Consider the following 10,365-nt stretch of genomic DNA (forward strand, 5'->3'; position numbering starts at 1 on the left):
TAAGAGCCACTCTCAGTTGCCCTATTTTCTCAAGTACCACTTTTAACACTGCCTCAATTAGTTTAAAAGGCAATCAAACCCCCTGAAGCTGAATATGTTCAACTTCAGTAAAATACATTCATCTTTTGTAAACAAACAAAAAAAATCATGTTCTAAAAATATACAAAACAAACATTTGTTATGAAGAACTCCTTTGAAAGCTCCCTTAAAGTGAAATTTCCCATTCCCTGCTTTTCTGCTTGTAAGCAGAGCGATTTTCAAACAAACAAATAAACAACCTCAGAACAGGAGACAAAAAGCCAACATTCAGATCTTTGGTTCCTTGTCTAGGTGTGATCTCAGCACTCCAGAGGGAACCGTAAGCGCCATTTTACATACTTATACAACACATTTATTGCTAGTATTAAAATGTGAACTCTTTCAATGTATTTTTATCTTCAACTGTAAAGATGTTTGGCTGCTTAGAGTTCAGGTAGAAATAAATTAAAAAATATTTACTTTGAAAAAGTCTGAAACACACTATGCAAGTAAAGCTGAAATCATTAAGCATGTAAGTTCAATGAGTTTAAAAACATGAAAGTTTTACTTAAAGCAAAATACTTCTTTAGAGATTATGTTACTGTGATGGCCAGATTTTTTGTTTTAAACTGTTTAATGCTGTCCTTATACACTTACAAAAATATACTGAACAAAAAGAGAATTTAAAAATTTGTTTAGCATTAGTATTTTGTAAATATTACATAAATATTCATGTAGTCAAAAGACAGTATCATGTAGAAAACTAACTGCATCATATATATGTTGTGATATATGTTCGTGTATGTATAGGCAAATATGTATACGCATACAGGTACATATGTGTCAACTACCATTTTTCTTTTAATCAAAATTTTAAAGTACTGCGTACATATATAGCTACATAATAGGTATATAAAAGTACTATTAGAACGAAGCTGTTTCCTGAAAGCTAAGCAGTTAAGGAACAATAGAAGCACTTTCCTCAAGATTTTTAAGACTTATGTCTAATACTGAAAGTGTAGTTAAAGAGTATGCTATTATAATACCCAACCACATTCAATCTTGAGTATCATAAGTAAAAACATATTGTTTAAATGTCATCATATATTTTAAATTATATGGAAATATCACCATTTCTTAGAAGAAACAAGGAATAATTGAAATCTATACAATAATAGATGATCTCCATTTACAATTAAAGCAATAATAAAGGATCAGGGGAAAGGAGCCTACCTTCCATTGCCCTTTTAAAGAAGACCTTACAGCTCCCACAGGTAAGGACACCATAATGACAGCCTGATGCTTCATCCCCACAGATTAAACAAATCTTCTGAGGTAATGACTCGAAGCTGTATTGTGGGCTCTGGCTGGCTTCTGAATCCGGCCTTGAAATGCAAAACAAAGTACTCCATTTATTTTTAAGTGCACCACTATCTAATACTAAAGGTTTCTTAAACCAGAATTGACATGGTGAAAGGAGATTTTAAAAACAGAACTGTATATATACACTTGAAAGACATGCAAACTAAACTTGGTAATAGACTACCTGTAACTGGATTCAATACACTTGCAAATGATCAGCCATTCATCAGTAGCACCAATATAAAAGAACAATTATTACTGAATAATATTATGTTCTGGAAAGCTAAAGTCAGTTAAAAAGAAATCTTTCTACAAAACTCTTTATATAGAAACGATTTAGTCTTTGACAAATGAAATGTTATGTCCTTCCTGTGTGTATGCTGGGTCAAAACAAATATGGTTTGGCTTTAAAAGTTCGATGGTACTTTGCAATGTTTTGGTTTTGAGTTTCTAAAACACAACCCTGTAATCATTGCTTACTTAAACAAGTATATGTTTGTCATTTTAAAGTATTGTCCAATACACTGACACTGTTTTGCCTATTCACAACATAAGATTCCAAACAGAGCATTCTTTTTTTTACATTCCATTACTTCAGTATGCAAATTAGTGTTTTTTAAACCTGCATGAAAAAAAAAAAAAGTTGTAGTGAATCGCAAGCAATAATTAGAAAACGGTGCAATGCAGTGATAGGTGTTTAAATCCACAGTTTAAACATCTCCCACGTGAACTTAACTTTAATCTTGAGATTCTTAAGAAAACTGAGCCATTAAAGTGTTCAAATCCCTAAGATGGTGCAGCTTTCGGTTCTGGCCGGCCACCTCTCAAGTCCCACCCCTCCCGGGGCAACGGTGCCTTAACTCCTCTCCAAGACAGGCACTCCTGGTAAACGTCCTTCTTCTAAGCAAGAAGCATTTCATAAAGCCCCCAACTCGCCGCGCACTTTCTGCCCCGCTGGGCTACAGCGGACCTAGTGTGACGCTGCACGTTTTAAATCAGGGTTGGTTCTGCTTCAGAATCTGGAAGATTCGGAAAGTTTAAAAAAAACCAAAAAACAAAAAAACAGCTTTCAGGCAGGCACGGCCCCAAAATAGTATATTCTGCGCCCACCTTCGTGTCCCCAAGAGTGAGGAGAGGAGGGAAGAAGAAGGGAGGCAACTGCCCCTGTGCTGTGTCCCGCTGCCCACCCCCTCCGGCCGCCCGGGGGAGCGCAGCGGTGCGCCGGGGCTGGGGCTAAGGGTTGGCGGCTGCCGCCAGCGGAACCGCTACTCCCGGACGCGCTGGGCGCGCCCCGCCCCGGGCCCTCACCTCAGGTAGTTGAGATAGGGCGGGTAGACCTGCTGCAGGCCCTCCTTGAGCACGGCGGCCTGGTAGCCGAGCTGCGGGAGCCCGTTGAGGCCGAGTGCAGGGTAGAGCGCGGGGGCCGCCCCGGCGGCGGCGGCAGAGGCGGAGGTGGAGGGCAGGCCATCCCGCGGGAGCAGGCAGCCGCCCGCGCCCGGCGCCTTGCAGGGCGGCGGCGCGAACGGGCCCTGCTGGGGCGGCGCGCCCTCCGCTTTGTACAGGATGCACTCCAGGGTCGACCCCGAGGAGGACGCGGACGACACTGAGGCACCGGCTGGTGCGGCCGTCACTGCCGCTTCCCCGGGTCTGGATGGGGGCGCTCGCGACGGCAGCGGGGGCGGTGGCCCCAGCGGGAAATCCGGAAAGGCGGCGGGGTTGGCACCGGCCACCAGGTAGGAACGCGGGGAGCGCGCGGAGACCTCCGCGCCTTCCTCCTCCTCCTTGATCTTTAGAGCGGGCGGCTGGAAGTCGCCATAGAGAGGGTACGCGTCGTCCTTGGGATCGGCGTCGGGCGGGTACGCGCAGTCGGGGAAGTCGCCGACAGCGACCGGAGTGGATGAGGCAGAGGGTGAACTCCGCGGCGGGGCAAAGGCGCTAGCGGCCCCGGCGCCACCGTCGTAGCTCTCCTCTTCCAGCAGCTGCCGAGTGCGGGCTGCCAATAAGGCGTGACTGAGAGGCAGGATGGGCACGTGGGTGAAATCCATCGTCGTGGTGGCCAGCGGGGAGCGCCCGGGCGCCATGGGCGCGTCCTGCTCCGCCAGGGCGACCCTGGGCGCTGAGAAGCGGGAATCTTCCTTGGGAACCAGAGCGACGCCTCCTGCGGCCGCCCCCGGCGGGACAGCCGCGGCTCCTCCTCCAGCCGCCGCACCACCCAGACCCCGAGGTTTGCCCTTCAGAAGCGGACCCGCAGAGTCCTCGGACTCAGAGCCGTCCTCCTCCTCAACCTCCACCGCAGTGGGCTGCGGAGACGGCTTCACTGGGGCCCCGGGCCAATGAGGGCTCCCAGAAGCCGGGAGCAGCAGCTGCCGGGATGGTGACAGGCCCCGGGGCAGCACCTTATGGGCAGCTGCCGTCCCGGAGCTGTCTCCAGCCTTGCCCCCGGACCGGCTCATGAGCGGAGACAACACCCTCTGGGTGGCAGGGGCAGCCAGTGGATCTTCAGGAAGTTCGGGGCCAAACAGGCACCAAGAGCTGGTGACCTCGCAGGCGGGAGGGCTGGGTTGGCTCTGCCCGGGACCTGAGGGCGCCAACAGAGTGTCCAAGACACTGTGCAGCAGTCCGCTGTCCTTTTCTGGGGGTCTAGAACTGCTGCCTCCAGTACCCCTTGTAGCTTCAGCTCTGGAATATGCGCCCTCCACGTCCGACAGCGACTGCTGGTCCTGCGTCTTTTCGTCTAGGGGGTCCTGTCCCTGGCAGGGCCGAGGGAAGAGTAGCCCGTCCAGGGAGATAGGTATGGCCGAAACTTCAGGCAAGGTGTCCGAGGTCTGGCTCCCTTGGAACGGGCCTGCGGCTGGGCGACACAGCAGTGGAGATCCGACCTCGGGGGAGGGCGGGCCGCCCGCCACGTGGGGAGCCCGGGGACCCTTTGCCTTCAGCTCAGTCATGACGACCTGGACTCTCCTTTTCTCCTCCCCCGTCTCCAGGGAGGAGGGAAAAGGGAAGGAGGAGGGGGTTTCGGGAATATAGGGGCAGAGGGAGGAGAAAGTGGGTGTTGAATGTGGCTGGACCAGAGGGATCTCCACCTCCCGGGTCGGGGTGGGGGGGGGCGGGAGGGCGGCGCTGGTCAGCTCCTGCCCTTAACCTCCATCCTGTTGTCAGGGGAACGGTGGCTGTCGTTTGTCCCAGACAGCGGCAAGTGGGGAGCGCAAGAAAAAGTAGTTATTGTAGGGATCTCGTCTCCTAACTCGGAGAGTTCTCCAAGAGAGTTCTCCGACTTCTATCCGAGGACTGGAGACGCAGAGTACTCACAGGTCCGGCACTTGAGTGACTGCGGCTGCGACGGCAATTCAGTGACACGCGACTCCTTTATCTCCCGACTTTTTCTCTGGCATCAAACTCGTGCATGCTGTGAAGCTCTCAATCCCTCGCTGAGTTCCACTGCCCCTCTCACTAAAACCCTGGGGCTAGTCGGACCTCTCGGTACAGCCCATTCCCAGGAAGGGTCGTGCCTCTGCTGGCTCCCTACCTCGGGCGACAGTCATCCCCGAAGATCTCAGTTCCCAGCAGTGCGGGAGCACTAGCCGCCTCGGGTTGTAGATTTCACTCAAATGACAAGTGAAGCTAGTTCGCATTGAGAATGCCACCCACACGCGCAAATACAACAAGGCTTACCCCGATTAGTGACAGCTGTGGACTGGCTAGACAGCTTTCTAACAACGCCTCCTCCTCTAGGGAGGCCCCGCCCAAAGCCCCTCCCTACCCCAATTAGGGGTAGGATCTGAAACTCTGGAATTGGCATTTCCACCCATTATTCTGAATGCTACTCTCAATAGCAGGTTCTTTGGGATGGAACCTCATAAGCATATTCCATTTTGTTTTGCAAATTAAGAATTATGCCCTATCTAATTGGAAAAACGAATAGATTCTATCAGAAGTAGAATTTTTGTCACCATTTTAAGATTTCAGTTTTGTAAAGATTTAACACAGGAAGACATTTGACTACATTATCTTTTAAAATAATAAATGTATCAAAGATGATTCTAAATACTTTAAGAGATTTTCTCCCTTATGCGTTCCATAAAAGTGAATGCTTTCAAGTTTCTCCTGCTGCAACCAACATGTCTTGCTCCTCTTGAGTAATCCTCAGCGTGACAAAGAAATTTGGGAGTGGGAGATGGTCACACCTGTGTACCTATGATGGAAGTTTGGATATTGTGTGCCATACTTTGATTTATCCTAAAGAATGTGTTCCAATTTTTAGTAAATAGCACTTTAAGGAAAGTTTCCTTTAGCTCCAGCTTATACCCTGTGCTACATCATACGATCCTCAGTAGAGATGTTGAACGGTACTTTTTTCCCTAAATATTCTTCGTCTGAAAAGTAATTATCTTTGAACTCATAAAAATGAATCCCCTCTAAATTCATGAAGTCAGCAGAGAAAGGGAAGAGTATTGCAATATACATTTTAGATAAACAGTCATAAACTATATTTGACCCAAGACCATTGGGTATTTTAACATCATCTTAAATATACCTTGTTCAAAACAGAGTGAATAATTTGCGAATTTTCTTATAGGGCCTCAAGGTCTAGCTATGCTAATGACTCATAGTTTATCTCAACCATGTATAGAAAATACAGAAGACTCCAGGAGGTGGGGGAGCCACTAGAGGTGAGAAGCCTGGACCCCTCGATCATCTGGGGAGGGGCTACATGAGTGAGAAACAAACCTTTATCATGTTAGATCACTAGGATTTGGAGTTGATTGTTCTAGCAAGTGGTTTACTCTGATTAATTTTAGATATGTGGGAGTTAGGCAGATAGAGGAAAGGTAAAGAGAATTCCAGGAAGCAGGTATAGTATGTTCACAGGGCATCTGCAAGGGGACCATTTTGAATAAAGCAGGAGCAAGTGTGGGCACAGAAGTATATGAGACTAGAGAAGCAAACTAATTTATTAATATCATTATTGTTGTTTTCAGGCTTTCTCTTTCCAGCCTATCTTAAAACAGTTACAGTGCTTTATTGAGGTGTAATTCCAATATCATATGTCTCACTCAAAGTATCAATCATTGATTTTTCATGTACTCAGAGTTGTGCAACCATCACCCACTATTAATTTTGTAACATTAGTATAACTCTAAAATCTCAATATGCACTAGCAGTTACTCCACATTTCTGCCTAAATCTCCCAGCTGCCACTAATATGCTTTTTGTACTTGTGATTTGGCTATTTTGGATCAAAGTTCATCCATGTTCCACATGAATCAGTACTTCTTCACTCTTTTTATTGACAAATAATATTTCATTGTATGGATAAACCACATTTTATTTATCCATCTCCATCAATTGTTGGACATTTGGGTTGTTTATACCTTTTGGCTACCATGAAAAATCCTGCTAATGAATATTCATGTGCAAGTTTTTATGCAGCATGTATTTTCCTTTCTCCAAGTATATACGTAGGTGTGCAATTCCTGGGTCATATGGTAACTCTAGGTTTAGTCTTTGGAGGAACTGCCAGACTATGGTTCTAAGGATTGTACATCTTACATTTCCACCAGCAGTGTGTAAGGGTCCTAGTTTCTTCACATCTTTGACAACACTTCTTATCTGTCTTTTTTGTTATAGCCCTCCAAGTGCGGGAAATGGTATCTCACGGATTTATTTATATTTTCCTGATGGCTAATGCCACACAATGTATAGAATTTGTAAAATCAGGACAGCATTGCCAGGTAGTCTTCTAAGCCCTTTACCTGTGTTAACTGTAATCCTTCAGCAGTCTCACAAAATAGGTACTGTTATCCCAATATCATAGCTGGGGAAACTGAGGCACAAGGTTACCCGGTATTACAAAGTTAAGTACTGTAACCCAAACCCAAGACATCAAATGACTTCTTAAGAGTGTGATTTTAAATGTCAGATGCCATGTAATTTGGTTTCTCGGTCGCTGCTGTAAAATTGGCACTTGGCTTCATTTTAAATCTGACAAACTGTATTTGGCTTGATTTTGGTTGGTTATAATAATTCCCTTGTCAGAATGTCTCGGGAGGTTGTTTCCAAAAGATTGAAAATCTTGACGTGGGAAGACAATAATAAAGATGTCCAACATGTCCTAAATCACCATTATTCCATAAATTTTGATGCTGAGTGATTAGCATTTTTGGCACAGGAACTCCCCAAATGTATGAATCGTTGAATGAAACAAAATTCACTGATTAAATTCAGGTGTGATGGGGCTAACTTCAAATATTCCTGAAGACTGTTTTTGGAGAAGAGGATTTAAATGTGGATGTTATGTTTTTTATAGTTTGGGGAAAAAAACCATGTTATCAAGATATAGTTATCATATAATGAACTGCATATATTTAAATTGTATAATTTGTTGTTATACCTGTGAAGTTAAAATGATAAACATACCCTTTGCCTCCAAAAGTTTCCTCATGCCACTTTTTAAATCCCTTCATACTATTCTATCCCATCCCCTTCTCCTAGTACTAATCACCGCTTTCTGGCAAGCCACTAATCTGCTTTCTGTCACCATATATTAGGTTTTAAAAAATATTTATGTCAATTTATTAAACATTAAATTATACATATGCATATGCCTTTTAAGTCTGTTTCCTTTAAATGTTTTATTAATAGATTTTACTTTGGGGAACAATTTTGGATTTACAGAAAAATTGAGCAGATAATATAGAGAATGCTCATATATCATTTGTACAATTTTCTCTGTTAGCATTTTAAATTAATAGGGTACATTTGTTACAATTAATGAACTAATACTGATACATTGTTATTAACTAATATTCACAGTTTATTTAGAATTTCTTCATTTGCATTTAATGTCCTTTTTCCTTTCCAGGATTCCATCCAGGACACCACATTTAATTGCTATGATGTCTTGGGCTCCTCTTGGCTGTGAGAGTTTCTCAGATTTCCCTTGTATTTGATGACCTTGACAGTCCTTGGGACTTTTTGCATCCTCTTTACTCTTTGGAAGGAAATCATTATGAATCTTTGCATCCTCTTTACTCTTTGGAAGAAAATCATTATGAGTCACTTAAGGAAGTGTAGGGGAGTAGGGTGTTATGCTAGCCCTCCTTTAGAGTGGAGTATCTTCATAATTTATTTGGAATTCTGTGTGGAAGATTTGCCTCTTCTCCCGCATTTACTTCTTTATTCAGTCTTTATATCTGTATGGATTCATGAATACTTTGTTGCTCACATTTTCCAGGTTTGGCATTGGGAGCTTTTTCAGTTGACTCCTGTGCTTCTTGACCCACTCTCCGTATTGTGTGTATGTGTGGACCTTCTAACTCTGTGGTATTACAAGATGCTACAGGCTCATCTTGTATATTTCCAGCCCCAGTTGTAGAATCAGCCATTTACCCAAGGGAGTTTGAGACTTCTTATGGGAAGCTGGTATAGAAATGAAGATCTGGATGCCAAATAAATTAGTTTTTATTTCTTAGAATTGTATATAATACAGTATATGCTTTTTTCATTTGGTTTCTCTCACTCAGCATAATTATTTTGAGATTCAGCTAAATTATAGTATGTATCAGTAGTTAATTCTTTTTATTATTTTTATTTATATACTATAGTTTGTTTATGTATTTAACTGTGGATAAATATCTGAGTTGTTTCCAATTTTTTGATATTATAGATAGAGCTACTATGAAAATATTGTACAAGTCTTTGCATGGACACGTGTTTTCATTTTTTCTTGGTAAACACCTAGCAGTAAAATGGCTGGATAAATTAGTAGGTGCTGTGGTCTGAGTGTCTGTGTTTTCCCCAAATCTGTGTATCGAAACCTAATCATCAATGTGTTAGTCTTAGTAAGCGGGGCTGTTGGGGAGTGATTAGGTCATGGAGTGCTGCCTTGCCCCTTCTACCATGAGAGTACGCCGTAAGAAGTTGCCATCTAGGGACTGCAAAGCAGGTCTTCACCAGACATCAAATCTGTCGCCTTTATTGTGGACTTCCCAGCCTCCTGAACTATGAGAAATAAGTTTCTGCTGTTTATAAGCTGCCTAGTTTATGGTATTTTGTTACAGCAGCCCAAATGGACCAAGACAATACATGTACATTTAACTGTCAAACAATTTTCCAAAGTGATTGTATCATTTTACATTTCCACCCAGTATATTAGAGTTCTAATTCTTCCATAAGCTGGACAACAATTGGTATAATCAGCATTTTTAACTTTAGCAGTTCTAACAGGTAGGTAGTGGTATCTCATTATGGTTTTAATGTGCATTTCATTAATGACTCATGATGTTGATCATGTTTTCACGTGCTTATTTGTGATATTTATATATTCCTCTTCTGTGTATCTGTGTCTGTTCAAATCTTTTGTTTGCTTTTTTTTTAAAAAAAAATTGAGTTGTTTTGTTGTTGTTGAATTTTCAGAGTTCTTTATGAATTCTGATAGAAGTCCATTGTCGTATATGGGATTTGAAAGTGGTTTCTTCTAGCCTGTGGCTTGTCTTTAAGTTCTCTTAATGGGATCTTTTGAAGAGCAGATATTTTTAATATTGACAAAGCCTTTTTATTTACATTTTTATGGATTATACTTTTGGTGTCATAACTGAATATTCCTTGCCAAACCCAAGGTCGTAAATGTTTTCTGTCATGTTTTCTTTTGGCTTTATAGTTTTAGGTTTTACATTTGTATCTGTGGTACATTTTAAAGTTACTTTTTAATATGGTATAAGGTCTAGATCAAAATTCACTTTTCTTGCATCTGGATATCCAGTTGTTTCAGCGCCATTTGCTGAAAAGAATACGCCTTCACTAATTTCCTTTGTACCTTTGTTGAGAATTAGTTATTCAGCTATGTGGAGATCTGTTTCTGTACCCTCCATTCCATTTAATTGTATTATTGGGCAGTTTTTATGTCAATACATTATCTTGATTAGCTGTAATTTTTTAAGCTGTTCTTTTTTAAATCCGTCTGTGTAAATGATAGTGTTCTGCCTC

At 42.8% G+C, this 10,365-nt stretch overlaps 2 protein-coding genes across 7 annotated transcripts in view; one reads left to right on the top strand and one right to left on the bottom strand.

Annotated features, from left to right (window-relative positions):
* The window catches only part of PGR (progesterone receptor), a 99,952-nt gene extending 94,160 nt beyond the window's left edge, over window positions 1-5,792 (bottom strand). For 4 of the 6 annotated variants that reach the window (XR_003115609.1, XR_003115610.1, XR_003115608.1 and 1 more), the window contains exons 1-2: window positions 2,689-4,325; window positions 1,252-1,403 (exon numbers count right to left, since the gene is read on the bottom strand). Coding sequence is in view for 3 of the 6 variants with exons in the window: in XM_025356325.1 (XP_025212110.1) it covers window positions 1,252-1,403; window positions 2,689-4,325 (1,789 nt within the window). In the remaining 3 variants the exon portion in view is untranslated. Of the gene's footprint in view, window positions 1-1,251; window positions 1,404-2,688 lie in introns of all 6 variants that reach the window. The other 2 variants (XM_025356323.1, XM_025356326.1) reach the window with 2 other exon arrangements.
* On the top strand, window positions 3,645-5,808 carry LOC112606186. Its single transcript, XM_025356327.1, has one exon. The coding sequence runs from the start codon at window positions 4,437-4,439 to the stop codon at window positions 4,959-4,961; it is 525 nt and encodes a 174-aa protein (XP_025212112.1). The 5' UTR covers window positions 3,645-4,436; the 3' UTR covers window positions 4,962-5,808.
* The last annotated feature ends 4,557 nt before the right edge of the window (window positions 5,809-10,365 follow it).

This window comes from Theropithecus gelada, chromosome 14 (genome assembly GCF_003255815.1).
Source record: "Theropithecus gelada isolate Dixy chromosome 14, Tgel_1.0, whole genome shotgun sequence".
In the NCBI taxonomy this organism is placed as follows: domain Eukaryota; kingdom Metazoa; phylum Chordata; class Mammalia; order Primates; family Cercopithecidae; genus Theropithecus; species Theropithecus gelada.

Coding starts and splice junctions, on each gene's coding strand:
- LOC112606186 (XM_025356327.1), top strand. CDS start 4,437: ATGTGGCTGGACCAGAGGGATCTCCACCTCCCGGGTCGGGGTGGGGGG.